Below are 27122 nucleotides of genomic sequence, written 5' to 3'. Positions count from 1 at the left end.
ATGCAGGGAGCTATCGATAGCTTGAAAGACCTTTATCGACGTGCAGAGTCTGAGGTAGAGAGCATTATTGAGGAATGTGGGACAGGTTGCGACCTCAATTGTACACAGGATTCTGTATTTCGAATTCGCAGAGTGCTAACAGCTGTGGAAGATTTATTCATTCATGCTAGGCTTGGGGTAGACTACTTCATCGAGGCACATGAGCAACACAGATTGAAACATCAAATTACTCAAGACAACACCACTAGTACTTAGTAGTACGTACTAGTATACTCCAGTATCTATCCGTGCAGAATGCTTGCCAAACCCACTAGAAAGGGATGGTTTCTGAGTAACCAGGTGAGCTACCCATACTGGCATTGTGTACGGCTTCTCGAAGTTGGAGTGCAAGGAACTTACTGAGCAACTGTGAAACGACTATGGTTTATCTGCCAAACATTACCATGTCAGTATGGACTCACAAGAGCGCAGCGCCACTCAAGAAGAATGGCAACTTCTCGAAGTTGGAGTGTGAGGAACTTACTGAGCAACTGTGAAACGACTATGGCTTATCTGCCAAACATTATCACACATTACCATGCCGGTATGGACTCACAAGAGCGCAGCACCACTCAGGAAGAATGGCAAAATGGCAGCTGTAAGATAGTTGCAGCAACGGTATGGTACTCACAGTGTGGCATCATTGAGTTCTGACAGGCAAGAGTAAGTGATACATTACTATCCCAGCTACAGGTGGTTTGGGATGGGAATCGACAAACCAGATGGTAAAGTTGTGTTTGCCTTTGTCTGAAATGACTGACTACTAAATTTGGGAGTAATCATGTCTGTGGCTGAACAGGACGCGCTTCGGTCTGACCAAAGTTTTTCATTTCGTGTCTTACTCTAATTTCGCGTTCATTTCGCATCTTCTCGGCAAAATGTATGTATGCTAATCACCTCACATTGATTTAAGTGCTGACTGTTGTGGAATATGATAGATGGCACCACCCACTTGGGCAACCCAGGAGCAGCAAGACTTTATCCTGACATACCAGGACGAGTTCCTCGAATGTAAAAAAAAGGCAACTTCGCTACTTTCTGGCCACCATTCTTCGAGAAATGGGAAGAACAATGGCCTGTAGAGGTCTCAAACGATGATCAACAACTTACCGAGGCGCAGCTGGCCCAGGAGGTAGCCAAAGGAAGGGTCGCGGTGTAGGGATTCATTTCTGGCTAGGCTTGGAGAGACTGTCTTTACCTTACCTTATGTTGGCACTTTGTAGCTTACATAATCAAGTTACCTTTTCACCAGTTCTACTATGAGTCTGAGTATTCAGCAAGTTTCTATCATATTTCCTCTTCTCTGAGCCTTGAGCCTGGTCCAGAAACCCTTTAGGGTCGAATAGCAGCTAGGTTCTGCAAGACCCAACATTGTTCAGACTCACCATCTGAATTGTTGTACCTTCAACTGGAGCCCACCGCGAGGGGAACAGTCAGCAAGATCTAGTTCTGCGCATCTTCGCGTCTAGCGCCATTTAGCACATATAGGTCAATCTCTTTGCATTTTCACAAGCTAACCATCCTTAGTCACGCATTCTCGCGCCTCGCGCGCGCACCTTTCTTGCGCTTCAATGCCTTATAGAATGCCCATCCGTGGCACAACAAACACGCCCAAATTCGACGGCACTACAGACAACCTCGCCGATTTCATTGACGCATATGAGCAGCTCGCTGATGAAGCAGGACTCCAAGGGCTCGACCGCATCAAAGGTATTATTCGCTACCTTGAACGCGATGATCGAGAACTATGGGGAGGCATGCCTGAAGCGGCAGTAAGCGATTATGACGCCTTCTTAGATGAGGTGAAGGTAATGTATCCTGGATGGGATGGCAAGAGACGCTACGCACTCGCGGACTTATGCGCCATCGCGCGAGAATACGCTAACAAACCTATGCCCTCTTGCACCGAACTAAGCAATTACTTGCACGCATTCAGGAAGGTTATGCAGCCACTTATGGATGAAGACCATATTGGAAAGGCCGAACGCGACCGCTTATTCATGGAAGGAATCCCTAGAGATGCTCAGCCGCAAATTCGCTTGCGCCTTATGATCAAGTTCCCCGACCACTATCCACACGACCCATATCCGTTCATGGACGTCTTTGCAGCTGCACAGTTCCTATTACCTGCGCGCGCTTTTCCCGCGCCAAGCGCGCCAGTTAACGCGCCTGTAGTAGTGCCAATTGCGAACTTAGTCCCAGCGACCGCGCCAGCGCAAGCACCGGTGCAAGCCATGGTAACTAAGCGCAAAGATCAATACTACACAAGCCACGCAACGCAGGATACGTCCACTAGCGCTAGTGTGACAGCCGGACTCTTCTATCGCGCATCCTCAGATGATGTACTTGACAAAAGGCCACCAGTTCCTATCCTTGCGCCTCATGCGCACAATTTTCCCACGCCTTCGTGCGATTCACGCTCGCCTGAACCATCAACTGCGCCAGCACACAAAGCTATACCAGACTGCATCGCTTTAGATCATGAACTCGAGCGCGCGCCTGCGAAGCGCAACCAGAAGCGCACTGCAGGCGCCTCTTTGCCCCCATCATCATCTCTTTCTTCACCTGTTTTGCATGCTGACAATTCTTATTTGCTGCCCATGTCAGCATCAATCGCATTGTCTGTAGTCAGGGATGACTCTAAACATCTATTGCACACCAATGCACCACTCAAATCACGCTCGCCTATCGCTATCGCATCGCCTACGGTCAGGGATGACTCTAAATATCTATTGCACAATAACGCGCCCATCGTGGAAGTTATTACGCCATCGCTTGAAACACGCTTGCCTATCGCTATTGCATTGCTTAAGGAAGAAATCTTGCCAATCACGCCTTCACTGTCACCGCTATCGCCGTTCACATCGCCAGAGGTCAGGGATGACCCTAAACATCTATTGCACCTTAGCGCGCCTATAGAGGAGCCTTCTACTGCATCAGAGGCTCAAGTTGCACCTCGCATCAACCAGACTTTGCCTCTGGTAATTCCATCTGTCACTAACAATCACGCGCACATCGCGCTTTTTGCTTCTAGTGACTATCCCTTGCCAGTAAAGCATCCGTGCATCACACTGCCCAACCACCAAGCAGAGCATGTCTCAGGCGACCCTGGGATGACTCAGGCGCACCATATTGCGCCTGAGAACGCGCAATGCGTGCGCCTAGAGGCATTGTATAGTTTCCCTCATCTCATTTCGCGTTTTTTGTCCCTTTCATGTTTAAAGCTCTTAAGGAGCTATATGAGAATTCCAAACACTTTAATTTCATCTTCGCACCAACCCTTGTTCACGCGCCATGATCGCGTGCATCGCGCGGTAATTCCCGCGCCTCGCGCATTCATAATTTTAGCAGAGTTTTCACACTATCACATTTCTATTGTTTCTCCCCTTTTAAATCACATTTCTGTTATTCAACACAAAATATATTCCAATCAGCCATCCAGGCGCGACTTAGGCGCGCGCCGGACACATACATATGCGCCTAACTCCCCCATCATCATCTTCAACTTCGCACTTTCCACATTTATTCGCATTCTTCATGTTTTTGCTTACCATGTCAATTTTGTTCCTGCACACCCTGACGTGCACTATTCTCTTTCACCTATGCGCCTATTGCGCCTTGATAAACCACCCTTACAGCCCATTCGTGCAACATTTGCGCCTAATTCCAAACTATATATGTCTCTCGCTAACACATTTGCAGAGAAATGGCCGTTCCTTGCATGTTCGGCCAATATAATCGAATTCGCGCGAAATCGCCCCAAGGCGCGCACATCGCGCGCATCCTATCAGCTTGTAGAGCACCTCTACACCCCTTGCAGCGCCTCCCATTGGCGCGCCTTCAACCTGCAGCACGTTGTGCAGGAATTCATTCTGCCAGTTACTAGCCCACCTCGGAGTCACAATCAAAAAGGCTTGATGAAGAGGAACCAAGCACCCCAAGCGCGCCAGCCTTGCGCCTTCTGACCCTCGCCTATGCCACACACACCACGCGCTTCAAGCGCTTCAGCTGCGCACCAAAGAAAAACACATACCATTGCTGTTTCATAGGATACCGTTCGTTTTACCCTGGGTTTCGTCCAGTGCTCTTTCATTTTTATTTTCTCTCATTATAACGCCATCCAAAGGACTAATAACACACAGATATATATGCATATAGGGATCGCCTAGAAGAATATAGAAGAAAAAACACCAAAACAACCTTAGATTGTGCCCGCCTAGCTCAATAGGATATTATTTTCTCTTCGCACGCATGACGCAGCACCATGCTCTTTTTACCTTAGAACGCGCAGATATGCGCGCAATCTTCCCGCACCCATGCGCCTCACGTGCGCGTGCGCTTCCCGCGCCTTGCTCATAGGAAGGTGTAGATGTTGACAGCCGCACGAAGAAGACAAGTCGGATAGGACATCCGCAAAGTTTACTGTTTTCTCTTCATATTTTCGCATAAAGTTTTACTCATGCTGTTCAAACCTTTAGCACCTAATATTTAGCGCACCTAGCAGGACTTGGTTTGGACATGGATTGGATCGCTCTTGGACCGCGCCACTTCGCATCATGCTCATGCACGCATATTGGACTCAGAGATCATTGTGCAACAGCCCCTTGCGCCCCCACAGAATGCAGCGCATGCAACACTCACGCATGTTCTCGCGCCTTATGCGCGCGCACTCTCCCACGCTTCATGCCATATGCGCGTGCCTCGCCCACGCTTCGCACACCACAGCCATATCACTCTCACATCATCGCCTCACACCCATGGTGCATTATTCACACCAGAGTCACCCTTGCAATTCGCCATGCTATGCTGCATTCCCACGCCTCGAGCGCATATGCGCGCGCACTTTCCCGCACCTTCGCGCCTCGCGCGCACCTGCGCATTCCCGCGCTTCGTGCATATCATGTGATACATTCCTATGCGTGCGCATTCATCGCCCAACAACCCAAGCATCGTACATGCATCGTACTCGCATACTATCACTTGAGATCCTCACCACACACGCGCTGAGTGGGGACACTCAGAATTTAAGTCCCTGGGAGATGTAGAGACTCATGCCTCTCATTGTGCAATATGGCAGTTTTCACTGGGGAGTACATGGCACGAACTTGTAGCATCACTCTGTGTGCTACCTGCAGCTATCTCTATATGAGGCGCAGCTTTCCCGCGCAACGCGCGCCATGCGCGCGTACCTTTCCCGCGCTTCACGATGTATATGCGCGCGCGCTTTCCCGCGCTGTAGCGCCCTATAGCGCCAGCCATCCAGAAGCATCCATCCACTGTCCACCAAGTTCCCTAGTGCGTATATTTCCATTTCTCACATTTGCATATCGTTCCATCTTTATTTTTATCATGGACCCTTACTTACATATATCTTTACATACCTTACTCGGTAGCGCTTCGGCTCCGCATGACAGCGCTTAGGCGCCATACTTAAGCGCCAGCAGTACATACTTACTTACTCACTTACTCTCCCACCAGAACGACAGAGGACTTACTGGTTACTACCCACTATTTACCTAGCAGAACATAGTAGAAATCTATTTGTTTACACCTTGCATCTCCCTTCTCTTGTCTTACATCATATCATCACCTAAGCAAACTCACTCTTACTCTCTCTTGTTTCCGCATACACGCACGCGCATTCCCGCGCTTCGCGCATTCTTCGCGCCTCGCGCGCACCTGTGCTTTCCCGCGCTTCGCATTGGCCAACCAGTAGCGCTTTCAGCGCATACCTCTAGATCCTTGCTGCACTCGCTTCCCCTTTAGGGTCGAATGCACTTGTCGTCTCAAGTATAGCAGACTAGGCAACGCACGACCTTACAACAATTATAGATACAGTCAGGAGCACTGTTCGTGCCTTGCTGTATTGTTAAACCTTCAACGTTGAAGGTTTAACAATACAGCAAGGCACGAACAGTGCTCCTGACTGTATCTATAATTGTTGTAAGGTCGTGCGTTGCCTAGTCTGCTATACTTGAGACGACAAGTGCATTCGACCCTAAAGGGGAAGCGAGTGCAGCAAGGATCTAGAGGTATGCGCTGAAAGCGCTACTGGTTGGCCAATGCGAAGCGCGGGAAAGCACAGGTGCGCGCGAGGCGCGAAGAATGCGCGAAGCGCGGGAATGCGCGTGCGTGTATGCGGAAACAAGAGAGAGTAAGAGTGAGTTTGCTTAGGTGATGATATGATGTAAGACAAGAGAAGGGAGATGCAAGGTGTAAACAAATAGATTTCTACTATGTTCTGCTAGGTAAATAGTGGGTAGTAACCAGTAAGTCCTCTGTCGTTCTGGTGGGAGAGTAAGTGAGTAAGTAAGTATGTACTGCTGGCGCTTAAGTATGGCGCCTAAGCGCTGTCATGCGGAGCCGAAGCGCTACCGAGTAAGGTATGTAAAGATATATGTAAGTAAGGGTCCATGATAAAAATAAAGATGGAACGATATGCAAATGTGAGAAATGGAAATATACGCACTAGGGAACTTGGTGGACAGTGGATGGATGCTTCTGGATGGCTGGCGCTATAGGGCGCTACAGCGCGGGAAAGCGCGCGCGCATATACATCGTGAAGCGCGGGAAAGGTACGCGCGCATGGCGCGCGTTGCGCGGGAAAGCTGCGCCTCATATAGAGATAGCTGCAGGTAGCACACAGAGTGATGCTACAAGTTCGTGCCATGTACTCCCCAGTGAAAACTGCCATATTGCACAATGAGAGGCATGAGTCTCTACAGCGGTTCATAAGGTATTTTTACTAACACACGCGCGTTCGAATATTGGTTAATCATTATGGTTAGCGGTTGATCGTAAAACTGCAGAACGATTTTGGAAATTCAAAGGCAGGACGCCGCGCAAACGTCGCTGGTAACACGATTGTTACCAAACTCATCGGTGGCATCGTGAAGAAAGAGAGGAAGAAATCTCGTCCTCTGAAGGCCACTGAGGTCTATTCTAAGATGTACTACGCGTCATGTGTTCAACCCGCAGTCAAGGAGGAACTTGATGCCATGAAGGAGGCATCAGATGCACCTGAACTGAAGAAACGCACAATACAGGTTGTTCGAAGGCAGCTGGCATCCCGGTGGGAGAATGAAACATTGGAGGTGAAGGAAGAAGTCGCCAGCTTAGTAAGAGAAATGAAGGACAAGAGGGAAAAGGACACGAGTGACTGCAAGATACTGTCGAAGGACTTGTAAGTGACACCTAATATTCTGCTGCAATTGTAATGCTGATGGCAAGCAGGGTCATATCCCAGCTTACGGAAATTCTGTCGACATTTTTCAGTGAGCTCCACGACTCAACAGGATGGGCATTTAGTATTTTGCTAGGTGGCCCTGACCCTGCAAATGGCGGCAAACTGGACGTCAGCAGCTTGCATATTGGGACGACTACACTTGGCAATCGATTCAATCAGGCGTGTCCGAAGTTCGAGGAGAGGGTAATGGTACCTTACTTTGAATTTGCATCTCGCGCATTTCGTAAGTTGTCAAATGGTTGTTGTTATTGTTTTCGAGTTGACTCAGAATTGATTGTTTAGCGGAGGCTGCAATATCGCTATCACAGTCAAAAGAAGGCGAAATTGCCAATGACAACAGCTCCACTCCTTCAGATGCTACGCCTGCCACCACATCACCTGCCAACGTCACCCGTGCTTCCTCTCTATTACATACACCTGATACATCGCTTACATCACTCGCGAGTCCTTCCTCTCCCTTACACATACCTGATACATCACTCGCGAGTCCTTCCTCTCCCTTACACATACCTGATACATCACTCACGAGTCCTTCCTCTCCCTTACACACACCTGATACATCATTTACGCTTTGGGGACAGGAATTCACACCCTGTGATACATTACTCGCTAATTTACCACAGGAAGCTGTTCCAGCTTACAACTTCTTCCAGGATTTGCCTTCCAATCCTCAAGACGACGATGAGGATCGTGACCTGGACCAGACAATTTTGCCCATGCCTCCCAACTATCAACCACCAGCACGACCACCCACATTTTGGGGACAGACTCCCGGTGATGTATCACTCCCTACTCCTCAGGACACCTTCCCAACCTACAACTTCTCCACCTCTCTCACTCATGCTGCGGCACCCATTTTGGCTGATCCGGCCGTGCCTGCCACTATACTTGCACCTCATCTTGTGGTACCCATTTTAGCTGATCCGGCCGTGCCCGCCACTGCACTTGCACCTGATTCTACCTCTCCCACTCATCCTGCAGCAACCATTTTGACTGATCCAGCCGTGCCCGCCACTGCACTTGCACTTGATTCTACCTCTCCCACTCATCCTGCGGCACCCATTTTGACTGATCCGGCCGTGCCCACCATTGTACTTGCACTGATGTCTAGTTTGGGAGGGTCCCCTGTGGTTGGTGCAGCACAGCCGTCAATAGGAACAAAGCCTTCCAAACGTAAGGCCACCAAGACGAACATAGAAAGTTCCGACTTGGATATGGTTCATGCAAAGCGGCATCAGAAGAAGGGGGGGGCTGTGGTTGTCTCCAAGAATTCAGAGCCGATTGAGGGAGGTCGGGGCAAACGGCAGCATTTCCAGTCATCTCGGGCAGCCGCTGCCAATGCCATCGGAACAAATCGGTAACACTTTCTTGCATATCTCCGTCGTTTTGTTTTCTTGTTGCCCATGTTGTCCACTCGATGCTGTTTATCTCATATTATATACCATGCAAATGCCGATGTTTTGTAATGAAATTTCTTGAGTCCATCTCGTGTTTGCATGAAGGAAATCCTACACACATTTGTGATTGTCAGTAAGGATAAGGACTGAAACACCTCCGGCATGGACTTCACAGAATTTCTGCATCACTCGTTCTAATTTTAAGGAGTGATACATTAATTGTAGATGTACTTGGGGACTAAAACACCTGGTTCGCAGTCTGGCATGGACTTGGTGAAATTTCTGCATCGCTTGTGCTATTTATAATGCAGTGATATATATAAGAATCGCTAAGAATCCAAATCGAGAGCTGGATCTCCAAGTGATACATCACCATTGCTGCTTGTAGCAGTGCTTTTATATAAGAATCGCTAAGAATCCAAATATAGGCCTGACAAATAAAAGGAAGCACAGACAGCGAGATAAAAATAATGTAGTCTCAAATATAGGCAGCTGACCAATATTAGAAGCGAAGGAAGTTAGGCACAAGGTTGATGGAAGCCAGAAGCTGTACCGGGAGCTGGTGGGAGCCAAATAAACTGGATCCTCCAAGTGATACATCACCATTGCTGCTCGTAGCAGTGCTCTTCAACACACTGATTCATGTATTACATTTATACTACTATTGTCAGGTAACTAATGTATCATTATCACAGTATAGCCTGTACTAGTATAAATAAAAGATCAAGCGGACTTCGAAGACAATTAATGTCTCCCATCACATCTAGGATCGCTCCTTGTATTCAAAATCCTGAGCGGGCCAAATTCTGAGCTCCTCGACGGTGTTTCCGTCAAGCTCGATCGGAGCTCACTTCAAGACGTTCTTTCTGCTCCAAGCTCGTTTCTATTATATAGCTTCCGCCCCACTTGGCAATGGACCAGATGCCGGCATTGAATGTATTGTGACGTCATGAAGAGAGAAGTTGACAATGCAACGAACCTTTCAGATGAATGGTCGCCATTGCAAATGCGAGTTCCACTATGTGCATCTATTTGACAGCATGTTTTCCCCTTTACTCTTCATTTTTCCTCACCTTGTGAAGGTACAAAGTCAGCTGCTCGGACATGGTGATGATGATTTGAGTGATAGCACTTCAACAGAGAAATGCTCAGGTTTATATATGCGACAGGTAAGTCTTTAAGCTCGGTCGGTCATCGCATCACATCCTGGAGGCTGGTGAGCTGACTGCTGGAGTTATTAGTTGTCAGGTAGTACTGTGTCCCCCGTTGGTGACACGATAGGTATTGCACATGTATGTTACAGTAGCGAATCTCGGTACATAATATCGTATTTATGTTAGGGTTGAGGTATCACAAGATAGGTCAGTGTACAAATTTTGTCCGTCCCAAAAATTGTGGATATCAAAAGTTCCCGGACCGGCCATTGCGTGCAATAGTGTACATAGAGCGGTGGGGGACCTTGCAGGGAACTACCAAACTACACCAAGCGGACAAAGGGCCTTAGGTAATCAGGCAAGGGAGGAGGAGAACTGAAACGAAAGCAAGAAGCGGGGAAAACACCGCGAGAGATGCCATCTGCCATGTTATTGCAAGACCTCACCCATTCAACAGAAATCCGAATGCCATACTCGAGGGCAAATGAGGAGAGACGTTGCAGAATATCATTTTGGACCACATTGCGAGATCGACCAACCTTAAGGGCTTTAACACCACCCTGGTGGTCAGAATGGAACTGCACATGCACATCACGAAGACCCGAACGGACAAGGGCGCAAAGACCGAGGTCGATTGCTACCATTTCTGCCCACCCGATGTCTCGACCATCTGCCCTCCAGCCGTCCAACAATTCCCAAGCGAGCCAGCGGGAATCAGCGAGGAAACCAATACCAAATGAAGTAGAGGCATCGACAAAAACAGATAACGGGGGAGGGTCGGGAATCAGTAGACGAAGTGAGGCACTTTCTAGTCGAGTGTGAATGACTCGTCGAATACGATGATCTATGTCTGATATACTGGCACATTGCTGCAGCTCTGAAGAAAAGGTCATCATCTTCAAGTTGACAGATAAGTTATTCAGGACTTACACCGTATCTGTGTATCTGGGGTATCATCCAACTTGGAGAACATGATTTCGAAGACCTCTTCAGCTTCATTGCAGCGCACAGCGCCAAGAAGTGCTGCATTCTTTATTTTGTACCCTATGTGAGAAGAAGGTTTGAGTTTAATGACCTATGCAATTGGTAGAATAAGTACAACTGCTAGAGAAATAATAACTGACATCCTCACCCTGTTCACGTCGTGAAGAGCCATCACGAAGAAGTTGTGTTCCAAATTTGCTTCACTGTGGCGCACCAAGAGTGACTCGCACGAAGAGTCCAGCTCGATCCCCGCTGAATATAGTTCAATAGCCATTTTGTAATTTTTTGCAGCAACAGCCTCGTCTCCTTTTGCGATACAGCGCGCAGTGCAATCATCCTTGAATGCTAAACGATACCAGAATAAGTGTCGATGCTCAAGTCATCTGAGACTCAAAAGCACTGACCAGTACACCATTCGAGGCTGCCGTCCTTCACATCCTCATTGATCATAGACATCATATGATGGTGGGATTTGACAGCCTCAGTCACTCGATCAGCGCAGAGGTATGCTTTGCATCGCATTTGGTTGACGGTTTGCCATAATGTGTCTAAGTCCCATCCGAAGAGCTGTCCGGCATATCATCAATCAGTGGAAATGAGCTGTGATCTCATGGCGCACCACCGTGAATATCTTCAATTTAGGTTCAAAAAGTGCTCTGCTCGAGAACAAGTCCGTTAAACTGGGAATACTACAATCGAGTTGATCAGCGGCTTCACTGTACCGCCCATCCTGGAAAGCAACGGTTGCAAGCTGCACATGTAGATACGACTAACAGGTTTGGTTGAGAGTGAGAAATTTCAGGTCTGATACAAAGCTCACATTCGCAACGCTACACGGAATTGGATCTGAGTGTTGAGAAGCAGTCGTGAGGTCTTGAACTCGTCGCACTGCCTCATCGTGGCGACCGGAATAGAAAAGCGTAATAGCCTGGATAAAATGACATCGAAGTCTTGGTGCGACAAACATGACTGTTAGAACAGTGACTACAGTACCTTGATCAGTAGTAAAATATTGAGGATATTGGGATCGCTATTGGAAAACACAAAAGCGGAATCAAAAGCTTCCATCACATCCCAAAGTTGTTTGTTGCCGCAAAGGGTGATTCCCTTGGAAATGTAGCCCAGTAATGAGGGCTGGATAGCAATGGACTATGCGACAAAACTGAGTGACCTATCGTCGACGGCATCACGAGAGACGGAATGTCTGACCTTGACTGCGTCTTGAAGCGCATCGTCCCACTCGAACCTTCGCGCCCTTACAATTGAGCGATTGGCATACATATCGCATCTGTTGTCATCTTCGTCAAAATCGATTTCATGGGTCAAGAGGTCTTTGATGATATGAAGGTCCCAAGAATTGCGGACTGTCTTCTTTATAGCGAAGATCTACACAGAGCAAGCTCACGTTCAGTCGTGAACAAAGACAAATAGCTCACATCAAATAATAAGTCTTGGTTGTCACTAATACTGCTAAGGGCGTCGTGGAAGTCAGAGGAGTCGCATGTACTGTCCTGATCGACAGAGGGCTCTTTGTGATTGATATTATCGCAGGTATGCTGTTTTTTGCTGTCACAACAACTCTGTGAGTCAGCACGTAAAAAAATGTTATGAATAGAGAAGCACAACAATAACGTGCAAGAACGTGCCTGCATTTCGCTGCTGCAGAGTTGCTCTCCCTGTACTTCCTCGTCCTCTGTTGTGCTTTCCTCCGCTTTACCATGCTCCAGTATGTCCCTAACAGACCAAAGCAGAATATCTCCATCATTGGCTCCACTCCGAGTCACGAGTAGGCTAGTAGCTCTGCATTGGGAGAAATCGCAACAAAGTGAACTTTTTCGGTGTGTTCAAGTACATGTCCTATCTGCTTATGTGTCTTTGTGCACCATAGCCGCACAGTGCTGTCGCCCGATGCTGTGGCGATGAAGGAGTTATCTGAAGAGATGGCAAGACAGGTGATCCAGCAAGTGTGACCGATGCACGGTTGACCAATCTTTTCTCCACTAGACGAATCCCAGAACTTGGTTGTACTGTTGGATGTTACGGAGACAAGCTGGTTGCCGTCGGGCGACCACACAACACTTCGAACTGTCCATTGCAAGCTAGCGTTGATCTTGAGCAAACATTCGGCGTTAACGGTGCGCCACACCCGGATGGTATGGTCAGATGATCCGGATGCTAATTTTAGCCCATCCGGGCTAAATGACACACTCCACACGTGTACGCCGGTTTTGCCACCATTACGATGATCGAGCATTGCAAAGACTGCGCCAGTCTCCGCGTCCCATACAACAACCGTCGAATCATGCGAACCGCTTGCGATTCTCCTTCCATCCGGGGAGAAGCACACAGAGTTCACCTTCTCTGTATGCTTCACCAGCGGATTGAACACCATCCGTTTGCTCTCGGTATCCCAGATGATGACAGTGGCATCATCTCCACCGCTCGCAATTCGGCCGTCATCTGGAGATATGGCGACTGATCGCACACGGTCCGTATGCCCCTTGAATGGCCCTCCTACCATTTCTCCTATCTGCCGCACGTCTGAAATTCGCAGGGTTTTATCATGCGAACTGGTGACGACCCGCCGACCATCATTGAAGAATGCAACCGCCCATACTTTGTTCTTGCGCCGTCGCATCGCCCGCGTTGGCGCTGGCTGCCCTTGAAAAGTATCTCTTGCTGTATCAGATACTCCCGACATATTGTGTGACCTAGACAAAAAGGTCCGGGTCAGTTAGAATGAATTCAAATTAAAAAGGAGCGTACGTTTTGGTTATCGTTGTATTGTCGAACTCGTGTATAGTGAGTTGTTGGATTCTTTTCTGAGTCGCAACTCACGTCCCCGGTGCTTATGTAGGGTTCTTGATGGGTCCATACCACGCTGCTGCAGCATGGATCTCACGTCGCTTCTTCCATCATCACCTAGTGTGATATCCAATTTATTATACATTGAAATTACTGCAAAACAGGATACATCAATGTGATGAACTCGTTTGAGTCTACCGGGCAGTGATAATTTTCAGTATACCGTATTATTATGTACTGGTAGACCTCGAGGAAGATAGTCAGTGTGATATTAGAAACATGGAACTAAACAGTGAGTACTGTCTCTGTTCGTTGTATGCAAATCTGGGTGATCCATTGAATAGATGTAGCACTGTTGATCCAGTCGAGCCAAGTGACATCCCAAACCTAGTACAGGTACTTATCGGGCACCATTCAACAATCGTTTCAGGTGCCGAGCTTCAGAACTGGTCAATCACCGTGCTGAAAAATTACAGTCCCATACCATCCATCCGAACTATGGAGACTGAAGTCAACTTTCGAGGAAACATACTAGTATAAATAAAAGATCAAGCGGATTTCGAAGACCATTAATTTCTCCCATCACGTCTAGGATCGCTCCCTGTATTCAAAATCCTGAGCGGGCCCAATTCTGAACTCCTTGACGGTGTTTCCGTCAAGCTCGATCGGAGCTCACTTCAAGACGTTCTTTCTGCTCCAGGCTCGTTTCTATTATATAGCTTCCGCCCTATTTGGCAAAATGGACCAGATGCCGGCATTGAATGTATTGTGACGTCATGAAGATAGAAGTTGACAACGCAACGAACCTTTCAGATGAATGGTCGCCAAATGCGAGTTCCACTATGTGCATCTATTTGACAGCATGACTGAACGTGGTGTGGTCATACCCAACCCGTGGCGTGTCCTTTAATCTTGACAAAGCAAAACATACTGTTTAGTCCATTACAATCCAGGTCGCTCTTACTCGTGATGCAGACGAGGGTCTTGGTGACCAGACTATTGCCGTACCTTTCCACCTGGCAAAAAAAATCGTAAATTGGTGGCTCGTAATCGGGGAGCCGAGCACGAAACAGTTACTATCAAACAAGCGTGTCATTGTTAATGAAAGTCTCTGTGTGACACTAGAGTTCACACCACCGCAAGGGGGCTACGCTCTGAAACCCTCCTCACCTGCGGTTCATATGTTGGTGCAGATTATGGTCTAAGTTTCTTAATGATTGATGTTGTCAATGGTAGTGATAATTATGCGGAAATTTTACCTTCCTCGTACGGCTTTCTTGCTGGTTGTTTGTCACATGTCGTGTCTGATATTCACCTAGATATATACTGTATATTTCCGACAGCTAGAAATTATTGTCCTGCGAAGCTAACTATCTGTTATCAGGTATATCTTCACTGTACGCGCTCAGTGAACCTCGTCTTGAAGAATGTTGTTGTATACTCCTGAAGGCAGTAAAGAGTAAGTTATTAGTCATTCGCGTAGATGTATACACACCTCATCATGAGTTTGCTTCAAGCTCGGACGGTCCAGCATTCCTTGAGCGTATTTCCTGAATCTGGCAAATTTCGGTCCTTTTAACTCCTCCCCTAACTTATACCCCATTCCGACAGGGAATTTCCCTATTAGCAATTAATCAGATTCAACTTCTCGGGGAAAGGCATGAGTGGTTGCTCTACCTAGGTCAGTTTCGGTGATGATCTTGAGCCTTGCGAGACCCGGAGAAATGCATGCATCTGCGATGCTGTAGTGATCTCCGACCGCGAAATCTCTACCTTCTTCGAGAAGTCCTTGAATAAATTCAATCCCCTTCAGGACATTGTCATATGACTCCTGCCCTCGGATGAAATCGTATAATGGTGCTTCGACCTGTTTAGTAGTCACATCGACGAAGAAACGGACTTTTGCGCGCAGAACAGGATCCTTTGGCAGGAGGCCTGAGTCTGGATAAAGGTCCGCCAAGAACTCAAGGATGATGTTCGATTCCGCAATTTTGGCGGACAGGGGCGAAGGATCATCGGGCTCGACATTGGGTCCCCCATATGTTACAGCAGGCACCTATAGTTATGTCACATTCGTCTCCAATAGAAACAGGATATCATCACACATACCTTGCCGATTGGGTTCACTTTACTGGCGAACCACTCTGGTTTATTGGAGAGATCGACTTGGTAGGTTCTGTAGGGTGCATTGGCTTCTACAAGAGCCAGTTCGACCTATCAATTTGCGTCAGAGACTCGTCAGATGGTGTCAGCAGTCATTTCACCTTTGCGCTATAGGGCGAGAGCTGCAGAGTTATGGGTCAGACAAGTTTTCCGCTTTACTCTCCATTGTTCCTCACCTTGTGGAGGTACAAAGTCAGCTGCTCGGACATGATGACGACGATGACGACGATGACGACGACGACGATGATGATTTGAGTGATAACACTTCAACAGAGAAATGCTCAGGTTTATATACGAGCCAGGTAAAATTTTAGGCTCGGTCGGACATCGCATCACTTCCTGGTGAGCTGACTGCTGGAGTTATTCGTAATCAGGAAGGGGCAAGTGCGGGAATGAATCTTACTAATTGATAGACTAGTCAGACAATCATAATATCCCGATCGCTTGGTGAATGAGTCAGTTGCTGACTGAAATGTGGCATCCGCCTGCTAGTTATATATTAATATTACGGACTTTATCAACAACTGAGCTTACTACACAGACTACATGTGAGCAAGCAGGTAGCAGAAGATTCTAGAATTCGGCATCTGCCGTCTGCTGGCGGACTCTCAGGCACGCAGGATCGTCAAGTTTGACATTACATACCATGAGCCTGGGAGTCTGGGACGACTGGTCCAGCAACATTTGACTGATCCTATCAGTTTAGTGAGCAGCTCAGGTTCTGCCCAACGCCCCTCAATATTGGTTCTAGCAGAACACAGCTGTAATCTGCTATGCGACGCACGACAAAACAGCTTGTTTTGTTTATCATCATGATAAAGGGTGAAAAAATGAAGGCTTTGAAAAGCGTTGCGCGGATCGGACAGATTGGTTTCTGTTGCGTAGCGGTTAGTCGTCGCTATCATGCCTGTCAAGAAGGTGCTCAGCCTGACGAATACCGCAGAAACGAAGAACGACTTTCAACAGAGGTTACATCTGACGCTAAGTGACATTTACAAAGCACAGAAATGGCGAGTGCCTCTTACCACAGCACCTCCATCCACCAAACCAAGGGGACAGGATATCGACGCCTCCGTACAAATCCTGACACAGAACAAAACACAGATCCACCCAAAAAAAATTGAGATGAATTCATCCTTACCAGCAAGTTGAGTGTACCACAAAGTCTTAAGATGAAAAATGTCGGCGATGAAGAGAAATTACGCAGTTCTTTGATGTAATCTTTTTTTTGGCTGGGACCATGCAAAGATTCCGGAATCCGGATCCTCATTCCCTAATTACAACTCTCCAGTTCATATTTTTGCGTGATTAATGTCACTAGAGTCCTTACCTGATTTGTTCGTGAGTCCTCCTGACAGGTAGACGTTGCCAGAAAAACATTGTTTGCACGGTGGAGAGGTTGGATCGTTAGCCTTGGTATGATACTTGAGATCGCCACTGGGAGCCAAATTTAATGACAATTCTTGCATTGAGCTGTGCTACACGCAAACGTGATGCGCTGGTATGATCGTGGGCAGTAGAAAAGTTGTGTTTACACGCTATTTTTATATTTAATATTATTATTCAGAAAATTCTCCCAAAATGGAATGTAAGGGAGGAAATTGCGATTAAACTATCGCGTCTGCTTGCACCGAGCTTGACTCAAGCCCCAGACAAAGTAAGTGTATTCGATAGCCATCTGACCGTGCTTCCATTAAAAGTTACAGCAGCCAACAGTACTCGTGTGGTGCCTACGACTGATACGGAATCCGACTCTTACTTATGCGTTACGGATTGCCACGCTCAACTTCGCCATCTCCTGAACGGAGGTAGGTGCACAATGCATGCCGCGGCGAGCCAGGCTCATCCATTATCCATCAGATCTCGCAGACGTACCTCCACTTTCGGTCTCCCATCAGATACCGATAGCGATTTCGAAGGGCCACCGACAGATTCAGACTCAGAACTATCCTCCCCAAGCTCCCTTTCAGACTCATTCTGCTATGAGTCTGAATCACAAGTCCCACCACCGCCTCCGTGCGTGGATTATTACTATCATATTTATACTCGCACTCACTTACTTTACTTTTGCAGCCGCCCAAAGCGCGAGCCACGCAGTCCAACTGAACAACGCCATGCAGAGGACACAGTGGCTGCTATCCGCTTACGCACACGATACCACGATCCCTACGAAGAATGGGAGAAACAAACGCGTAAGGATGCATTCGTGCGTGCCTATTTGTTCTTTCTACGCAAATTACCCCCTGACAGTCTCTAATAGCACACAGCGCGCAGAGCACAAGTTCAGACGCGCTTAGAGACGCAAGGCCGGCGTACCCAGCGTAACACGCAGGAGCTGCAATCATTGGCAGCTATGCACGCACAGCAGCTCGTGGAAGTGCAGAAGCAGCTCGCAGCATTGCAGGTGCGGCAACAGACGGAGGTCAACAAGCTCGTAAGTAGCTGGCAGGAACAGGATAAGACATTTCGCAATAGGATAGAGGGTGTTATTCGCGTGGAAGAGGAGAAATTACGTGCCAAACTCGAAGCCGAACGCAAAGCGCGGGAAGAGGCCGAGAGAAAGCGGAAGGAGGAAGAAGAGAAACGCAAAGTGGAGGAACAGGCGAAGCGGAAAGAAGAGGAACAGGCGCAAAGGCAGCGGGAGGCAGAAGCGGCTGCAAAACACCAAGAAGAGGAGAAAGAGCGTTTGCGCAGGGAGAAGCTGGATGCTGAGGAACAGGGCAGGGCACAACTAGGGATGTCATTGGCCGAAGAAGATTGGGTACACGCTCGTGAAACTCTCAAGGTAAACCTGCTACTTCTGACCACGTACTGCGATACTAATACCTAATTCAGAATCTCAAAGCCGGGCCAATGAAGACAGTCAAGGGGAACCAGCCACTCAAATCCAAATGGAGCGCCATTCGCCGACAGATAACACCAAAGATCGGACAACTAACACACGATATCGATTCCGTCATGCGAATAGTAAGTTTATTTCCGCTATTATTCCATCACCTCACTCAAATTTCCAGACTCAACAACTCATAGATATTATTTGCCCGTCAGAACGACTTCCTTTAGACATCTACTTCGCCGCTCTATCCTCACTAGCAAAAGCCATCCTTCTCCAAGCCGAAACAGAGGTCACAGCTGAAAAACGAAGCGCTATACCCCTGGCCATGGTCGCCGCGAGACTGCTAGGCACGTTGGAAGGCTTTCCGGATATTTTCTTCGCGAAGCTCGTGCAGCGGTGCGGTGGGTGGCCTGTTCCGTCAGCAATCCCTTCCACAGATTCAGACGGTACTGCGTGGAACGAACTAGAGCGCATCAAGGCGATGGGATACCGCACGAATGATGGTCAGAGAGAGACCTTGTCCGATCATATTATGCGCGTGTCTGGGATGATGCGTGTATATTTCTTGATTCTAGCTGCACCTGTGCCGCAGCCATTGGATAAAATGTTCCAGTTACCACGTTTCTGGACGTATTTCGCGAGGATGATTGGGGATGAGAGATTACTAGAGACGGCAGTAGCCGCACAGGTACTTCATGGTGCGTTTTTTGCAATTGGGTGCTTCCCAGGCTCTCACTCCTAAACTCCGTAGCTGCGCTTGACGTTGGAGGCATGGAGGCGAAGTTCATTTGGGGTAGTCAGTGGGTGAAGATGCTGGAGTTGCTTTACGAGGGTGCAACGACTGGTATCGGCGGAGTTGCAGGGAAGCTGCTCGGTGGTCAAACCCCCGAGGGAAAGGCTGCGCGCGTGCGCGTACAACTTCAGATAGAACGCATCATGGATACCACGAGCTTGCGATGAGGCTTTCAGGCATTCTTCCACCCAATCACCATCTATTCGTTCACCACGTATGATATTTTGGAAGCACATGCATTTTTGTACAGTAGCAATTACATAGCATTTTACAACGCTAGTCAAACTCTGTGATGTAATAAACGCACGCCAACACCGACAGGGCCGGTGCCACCGATTCGTGCACTACAGCGCAAGCGTTCCGGGCGATCGGTGAGTGCCCAGTTGCCTACAGATTCTCCTAGACTCGCAACTATTCCTTACAGGCACGATTATTTTGTTTGGGTAGGTAGTGATTACCATCCGTGCCAAAATAAACTGGCTGGGTACGAGACTAAGATTCTCCGAATCTCCAATCGACATCGGATCACTGTGCCCGGGACCGCGTCCAAGTTATTCGAAGAGATATTGTATTTCAGTCTCAGGACTTCTTCAAATCGCTAAGCCGTGAAAGACGAATGTCATGAACTGCGGAAGTTGAACGTGTGGATCGGGGGTGTCAAATGTGTACCTGGAATCTGACTTCCGATCATGGAAGACCTCTTGCTTAAGTGGACTGGCGGTTTGGATGTTGTTTGATCTTAGAAGCGAGTGCGGCTGGGAGCTGAGAACGAACCAGACTTGGTTGGACAGTGGTCGATGAATTGGATGGTACGTTCGGTGGCGGCATCCAACGTCTGTGAATCTCTTTTCTCCCCCTCTCATGCCTATCAGGAGGAATAGGAGTGATTTTTTGAGATGATACCGCGGCGGCGTATGTCGAGAACGAGGGGCGGGCAAGGCTAGGAGCTGGGGACCAACCAAAGTAGGATGAATAGTTGACAGTTTTACCTGTCCGTTCGTTGGATGTGTTTGGTGGTGGCATCCGACGTTCGCGAAACCGTCCTCGCTCCCACCCGTCCCCATCTTGCTGAACAGGAGTGACTGTTTGAGGCAACTTGGTGGCACCGTTTGTCGAGAACGATGTGCGAGCACGACCAGGAGGTGGGAACGAAGCAAAGTTGGGTGCATAGTTGACAGGTTTGCCTGTCGGTGGGTTGGCCATTGCATCTGATGATGGTATCCAACGTTCGTAAATCGGTTCTTGCCTCCGCCTATCCTCATCTGACTCAGACCCATCCTCATCTAGCTCAGACCCGTCCTCATCTAGCTCCAACTCGTTCTCATCTGACTCCCACTCGTCCTCATCTGACTCCCACTCGTCGTCCAGCCCCCACACGCCATCATCTGGCTGAATGGGTGTGGTCGTTTGAGGTAACGTCGCAGCGGCCTTTGGGTGGTGGGTGGTTTTACCTGTTGGCAGGGTGTACGTCACGTCTGGCGCCGGCAACCATCGTTCGTAAATCATTTCTCGTGGCCTCTCCTGGTCATCGGAGCTTGGTCGATTGATAATTTGAGGGGGCATCGTAGACTGTCTTGAGGGTGATACGGAGATAGTCCGTGGTCTTGAGAGGGGAATTGGGGACGTAGCACGTAAGCGAGACGACAGCATCGACGCTTTCGTTGAAGTCTGAGACCTAATTGATGGTGCCGTCGTGCGTGTGGGGGTCGTTGGTTTTTGGAGTCCAGCAGCAGAAGCGGAGGCACTTCGAGAACGAAGAGATGCGAAGCGCGGCAGCATGGGGGGGATAGCTGGTTCTTTGCACGAGGATGCTGCAAATGAAGAAACTGTTTGGTGACGTTCACTTGATCTAGTTGAAGCGGCAGTGCTGGGGCGGGCAGGTAAATTTGCAGCCCGAGAGTGAGCGGACTTAAGGGTACAACGGGTAAGCTCTGCTCGAAGAGCTTGGCACTCTTGCACTTTTTGGGTATAGAGTGCTTGCTTAAACAAAAAGAAACATAGTGAGCGACGTGAATAACATTCCTCAAGCCACAACATACTTGTCTAGAAGAGCACGTCAGTCAAAATCAAAGTACTATCATAATGGTGCACTTCAAGGTTACGTACTGCTTTAGGTCGGTTTCTAACTTGCTGACCTTCAGTTCCATGTCGTCTAGCTTCCCTTTTAGGATGGCCTCAACTCCCTTTGCCGTTTTCGTAGCTTCCAAACGAGCGATGTGATTCATCGAAATGGTCCTAAGCAGCACAGCACTCGATGATAATGAATATGACTGCACTCGATGTTAGCGGAACCGCAAACACTTGAATTGTCAGAAAAAAACATTACCTGGACATTGGAATATTCGCCATTAGTCAACCACTCTTCTACCTCCTTGTAAAGAGTCGAAACTTCTTCCACTGAACATTCTCTTGCGACTACCTTGGCCACCTTATCCTCCAATCTACGAGCCTCTACGCGTATACGCAAGAAACTCGGCTCGACTGAGGGAGACAGATCTTCCTCTCGTGATGGGGAACGGCGGTGAAGAGCCTCGTTGAGGTCACCTCGCCACCGAGGAGTATCCCGTCCGCTTCCTGGAAAGTTTATGTGTAGCAAATGCACATCACCACCAATGAAATGCTCGGAACAGAAAGGGCAGGCAGCTCGGAGACGAGGCGATGTCTTTTGTACAATTTTATTACAGCAACTCCAGCAGAAAATGTGACCTAAAAACTTGCAGCGTTAGAAGTTTGATGACTGCAGATTCTTTTTGAGAGCTCACCGCATGGAATGGAATTAGGAACACAATGCGGATTGTACTCTTCTGCGCACACATCGCAAACCGAACCAGGACTAAGCGTGAGCATGATCAAGGTCAACCCTATGAAACCCTTGCCAGGTTTGCCAGACAGAAAGCTATTGACGAGGAATAGTGCCTATCGTGGTGGATAAATGATAGCATGAAGTGAAAAATCTCGCTATCATGGCACCTGACAGCAATTACAAAATATAGTACACTGCACGCACAGCAACTCGAGTCACTCGACCAGCTCGGCGTCGGACTTCACATACAACTTACCTAATAGAGGCTTGTGATGCTTAGTACCCGGCCGCCGACGCTCGCAGAGCGGTATGTTGTGCGGACTACTCAATAATGTCAAGGAGTCTAGGTTAGACAGTAAGGACATTGAGACTTGAAACCCTCTGTCCGAACAGGCCATGACGATGACTCCAGCACTGAACGACTCGTAAAGTCGGCATTTCCGTTTTGCTGTCGTACAAGTTTGTAGTATGGCTGCAACCAGTTAACCCTTGTCGTTGAGTTGTCGTCAAGCTGTCCTAGATGAGACAAAAAAATGAGATTCTGGCGAGAACGAAGTAATGTATATGGATCGAAACTAACGGCGAGGAGCACTGCAACTTTTACCAACTTATGTAAAGAATTGACGTATTAATCGAAATCGTTCAGGGAGAAAGATAAAGCTAAAGGCCCAGCCAAACTCCGCCACTATTATTAGTTGCGCTAACACGCCTGAAAGGTGCGGAGATCTGTAGGACTGAAACCGAATACGCATACATAGTGATTGAGACATCATCTGACAGTCTAATTGTTTGGCGGTCTCTGGCTATAAAATCAAACCCAATCGTAAATTCTGCCTGAGGAAAAATCCTCAAACCGCCGACTTATAATCAGGAACAATCGCAAACTTACCAGGGGGGCAGCGATAGAAGAAGGTAAATGAAGTCCGCGCCGTAGCAGCATGCACTGAGCCAACAAAACCTTGTATAAGCGCCTTCATGAGTTGGGAACTGCTTACCACACACACAGGATCCACGCCGTAATACATCCCCAAAGTATGCTGCTCTCGTCAACTGGAGATGCTACTGATCATCTTGTTCCCTGCATAGGTTAACGCGACATGTTACTAGGAGTGTCTCAAGAAGCGCACCCCACCGCAAGAGTATCCGCGGATCGGATGGTGCAAGAACGATCGGCGCCTACGCGGACGATGCGAAGCCACACTGATTCATTGTTGGCGGTTGCGTTCTTCAAAGACGGCCGACGAGTCGTTACCGCTTCACACGACAAAACCTTGCGAATTTGTGACATGCAGAGAGGATCACTGGTAGGAGGGCCATTCGAGGGTCACAAGGACTATGTGCGATCGGTCGCAGTATCGCCAGACGACAAGCAAATTGCGAGCAGCGGAGATGATAAAGCCATCATCGTCTGGGATGTTGAGAGCAAACAGATGATATTCGATCCACTGGAGAAGCATACAGGCTGGGTGTTGTCGGTGTGTTTCTCACCTGATGGAAAGAGACTCGCCAGCGGATCGCACGATAAAACAATTGTTGTATGGGATGCCAAGACTGGCGCTATCCTTGCAACAATTGACGGTCATAATAATTCGGTCTGGAGTGTTGCATTCAGCCCAGATGGGCTAAAACTAGCCTCCGGGTCAGCGGACCATTCCATCCGGATTTGGCGCTCCGACAATGCCGAGCTTCTTCTCAAAATCGACGCTCACCAACATTGGATTCGAAGCGTCGTGTGGTCGCCTGACGGTCAGCAACTTGTTTCTGCGTCGTTCGACAAAACAGTCAGATTTTGGAGCTCAGATGACGGAGCCCAGATCGGTCAACCTTGCACTGGTTACGCTTACCACTCGCTCGCCATATCTTCTGACGGCTCCTTCATTGCCACTGCCTCGGATGACAAGACTTTACGGCTTTGGAGCACAAAGACACACAAGTTGATAGGACAGGTACTCGAGCACGCTGCCTGGGTTCGCTGTGTTGCGATTTCTCCCAATGGAGAGGTGCTTGTGAGTGGTGATGGTGAAGGGAAGGTGCTGCTCTGCTCTATCAAGAATATACTTGAGCAATACAATGCAGAGGAAGGGATATTGGAAAATGAAGAAGCACGGCAACAACAACTCCCATTCAGTGAGGCTCAGGTATGCTTATGCCCATAATTGTTTCGCTCTTCCATTCATCTACATTATTCGGCGTGGTGGCGAATAGCTGCGCAGTTACGAGAGAAATGAAGAGTTCCTTGGCAATCACGGCAGTCCGAGTAATCATTCCTCGGAAATTGACGAAGACTCTGACATTGACGACGTACACTCATTATTTGACGTGAGCTGTTTGCCTTCCATGCGTTCACTTATGACGGAATGTGAACTTACTTTGCACAGATCTTTACTATACAGGCGACGCTCCGCGATGCATCCATTACTGGTATCCTGGATACCGCTGAAGAGCTGCTCACCCAAGAGATTGACGCGGATGATAACAACTACGAATCCTATGCTAATCGCTCAATTGTAAGGGCACGACGTGCCGAGTGGAAGTATGCACTTCAAGACGCAGTCAAGGTCAGATAGTCTACTTATGAAGCCACTGACGACAGGTTGACTCAGCTTTATCTCACAGTCAATTGCGATCCAGCCTTCCTTATTGGGCTACATTTCCAAGGCCATCGCCCTCTGCGGCAATGGGCAGCTCTGGGGCGCAATGGAAGCTTTCGACCTCGCTTTCATATTTTGCAATCGTGATCCGATTATGGTCGATCTCTTACTATTGATCAAGGTATTTTTATCGCTGTTTCCATAGTTTTTTAGTCATACTAAAACTTTAATGTGATTTTGTCCAGGCTGTCTCACTTTTCAATGCTAATTATCACGATGAGGCGATGCGGCGAATTAAAGACCTGACTACTACTTATCAACACCGAAATAGATTTCCATGCAACGTTATTAATGTAGGTTTGATATTAAACCTTGCAAGTTTTCTCACTTTGAGACTCTCCAGTCATATTTACGTGCGCAGCTTGCGATAATTGATTTGAAGAATGGGCAGTACAGCGAAGCCGCTGATCAATTCACGGCCAGTATTACTGGTTTGTTCTTACACCCGACACTTTTAGAACCTAGATTGAAGATATTCACGGTGGTGCGTCACTGCGAAGCTGTCGAGGACACTTTTGATTGATCAAGCGCACTACACAGCTTTTCGGTTGGGATTTAGATTCGTTATGGGAAACTATCAGCCAAAGACAGTGTGATGCGTTCCTCCTCGCTGGTCGGGTGATCGAAGCAGTCGAATCTTTTCAATATATGATGAACATGGTTAACGAAGCTGGGAAGGGCAGCCGCATCGAATGGTCTACCAGTAAGTGTTTTAAGGTAAAACAAAACGAACATTGATACTCATAGTGGTACTGATCAGCCTTCAAGCTAGACTGCACTGCGCACTGCATCGCAAAGGCACACGAGGCTGTTACTGCGAGCAATTATGAGATGGCTGTTTCATTGTATACGGCCGCGATTGCGCTAGATTCTACGAGGACGTCCCTCTTTGCGCACCGCAGTAAGGTAAATTTAGAACTAAAACTCTATGCAGAAGCCCTTCAGGATGCGGAAAAGGTGTGGATGATTCCATTGTTGTTCTAGTAATTGTGCTAATACCACCGATGTGCAGGTCATTGAACTCGACCCGTCGTCATATCTTGGTTACGAAATGAAACACGTAGCACTCTACGAGGCCCAACATTATGGCGAAGCAATTGAGGCCTTTGAGATGATGCTCTCCAAGTTGGACTACGGTCCCGATACTCAGAAACAAGGCAAGCCCCACATTACTCACGTGTCAATGGGAAGATCATTAACTTGTTTTCCAGAGCTGCGTTGGCAATATATCAGTCCATCTGAAGCAAAGGAAGCCATTCGACAAGCCGTCCACGTTCGACTTGAAAATGCTCCACTTCGTCTACTCAACACCTCTACTGGGCGTTTATGCAACCTAGAGACGCAGACACACACTTTCATGGAAAGCACAGAATACAAGCAGCTTTTATATTCATTGATGATCCGTGCTCCCCTTCAAACGGAGCACATCACAGAAGCGGTCAGGAAGTACTTCAGTCGGGTCATGTTATCGCACAGGTGGGAACAGAAGGAGCCACTGCTGCACGACATCCAGGACAAGGTCGTGTATGATTTGAATCCTGTCGGAGCCATGGTCAAGTTGCAGACATTCTGCAAAACTGCTCGTGATGCGGGGTATCGCTGGGCGTGGAGCGATACCTGCTGCATCGACCAGAATAACAATGTTGAGCTTCAACGATCGGTGAACTCTATGTTTGTTTGGTATCGTCAGTCAGCTCTTACGATCGTCTATCTGTCGGACGTCCCGTCCTCAGCGAAGTCTGGCGCACTGGCAAAGAGCGCTTGGAACACACGAGGATGGACTATCCAGGAATTCTTGGCTTCCGTAGTTGTTCTCTTCTACCGAGCAGACTGGACTCTATATCTCGACGACCACTCTCCTAACCACAAGAAGTCTGCCACTATCATGCAAGAGCTGCAGATTTCAACGGGCATAGATGCATCGTCCCTTATCACCTTCCGTTCGGGCATGAGAGGCGCGCGCGAGAAACTCCAATGGGCCTCAAGCCGTGTGACTACATTACAGGAAGACATCGCATACTCATTGTTTGGTATCTTCGGCATCCACCTACCCATCATCTACGGCGAAACGAAACAAAATGCGCTCGGGCGGCTCATACAGGAGATCGTCGCCCAGTCGGGCGACATTACCGCCCTGGACTGGATCGGGAAATCATCCCAGTTCAACAGCTGTCTCCCAGCTGATATTACCTCGTATAAAGCCCCGCCATGCATGTTGACATCTTTACCGGAAGATGAGATGCAGATGTCC

The 27122-nt window shown here is 48.2% G+C and overlaps 5 protein-coding genes across 5 annotated transcripts; 3 read left to right on the top strand and 2 right to left on the bottom strand.

Moving 5' to 3' along the window:
• Nucleotides 1-6544: 6544 nt before the first annotated feature.
• On the top strand, nucleotides 6545-8646 carry F5147DRAFT_778547 (uncharacterized protein; the record flags this gene model as incomplete). The annotated part of the gene is made up of 5 exons (XM_041442147.1): nucleotides 6545-6698; nucleotides 6765-6775; nucleotides 6828-7222; nucleotides 7273-7508; nucleotides 7568-8646. The coding sequence occupies 5 exons, from the start codon at nucleotides 6545-6547 to the stop codon at nucleotides 8644-8646; spliced, it is 1875 nt and encodes a 624-aa protein (XP_041288042.1).
• A 6371-nt stretch (nucleotides 8647-15017) lies between these two features.
• Nucleotides 15018-15997, bottom strand: F5147DRAFT_778545 (thioredoxin-like protein; the record flags this gene model as incomplete). The annotated part of the gene is made up of 6 exons (XM_041442146.1): nucleotides 15018-15068; nucleotides 15121-15245; nucleotides 15303-15681; nucleotides 15735-15839; nucleotides 15890-15910; nucleotides 15965-15997. The coding sequence occupies 6 exons, from the start codon at nucleotides 15995-15997 to the stop codon at nucleotides 15018-15020; spliced, it is 714 nt and encodes a 237-aa protein (XP_041288041.1).
• Nucleotides 15998-17422: 1425 nt separating this feature from the next.
• F5147DRAFT_396653 (GLE1-like protein-domain-containing protein) lies at nucleotides 17423-19673 on the top strand. The gene is made up of 8 exons (XM_041429588.1): nucleotides 17423-17445; nucleotides 17495-17596; nucleotides 17649-17804; nucleotides 17862-17994; nucleotides 18049-18573; nucleotides 18624-18755; nucleotides 18803-19322; nucleotides 19376-19673. The coding sequence occupies exons 2-8, from the start codon at nucleotides 17550-17552 to the stop codon at nucleotides 19582-19584; spliced, it is 1722 nt and encodes a 573-aa protein (XP_041288040.1). The 5' UTR covers nucleotides 17423-17445; nucleotides 17495-17549; the 3' UTR covers nucleotides 19585-19673.
• A 357-nt stretch (nucleotides 19674-20030) lies between these two features.
• Nucleotides 20031-22264, bottom strand: F5147DRAFT_818811 (uncharacterized protein; the record flags this gene model as incomplete). Its single annotated transcript, XM_041443622.1, has 4 exons — nucleotides 20031-21397; nucleotides 21520-21687; nucleotides 21744-22123; nucleotides 22180-22264. The coding sequence occupies 4 exons, from the start codon at nucleotides 22262-22264 to the stop codon at nucleotides 20123-20125; spliced, it is 1908 nt and encodes a 635-aa protein (XP_041288039.1). The 3' UTR covers nucleotides 20031-20122.
• An 800-nt stretch (nucleotides 22265-23064) lies between these two features.
• F5147DRAFT_396589 (WD40-repeat-containing domain protein) lies at nucleotides 23065-25993 on the top strand. The gene is made up of 9 exons (XM_041429587.1): nucleotides 23065-24358; nucleotides 24426-24539; nucleotides 24599-24778; nucleotides 24837-24992; nucleotides 25057-25164; nucleotides 25215-25355; nucleotides 25412-25574; nucleotides 25640-25828; nucleotides 25884-25993. The coding sequence occupies exons 1-8, from the start codon at nucleotides 23318-23320 to the stop codon at nucleotides 25699-25701; spliced, it is 1965 nt and encodes a 654-aa protein (XP_041288038.1). The 5' UTR covers nucleotides 23065-23317; the 3' UTR covers nucleotides 25702-25828; nucleotides 25884-25993.
• The last annotated feature ends 1129 nt before the right edge of the window (nucleotides 25994-27122 follow it).

Source organism: Suillus discolor (genome assembly GCF_016758755.1).
Source record: "Suillus discolor strain FC423 chromosome Unknown F5147scaffold_72, whole genome shotgun sequence".
Classification (NCBI taxonomy): domain Eukaryota; kingdom Fungi; phylum Basidiomycota; class Agaricomycetes; order Boletales; family Suillaceae; genus Suillus; species Suillus discolor.
This window is presented reverse-complemented; position numbering and strand designations above follow the sequence as displayed.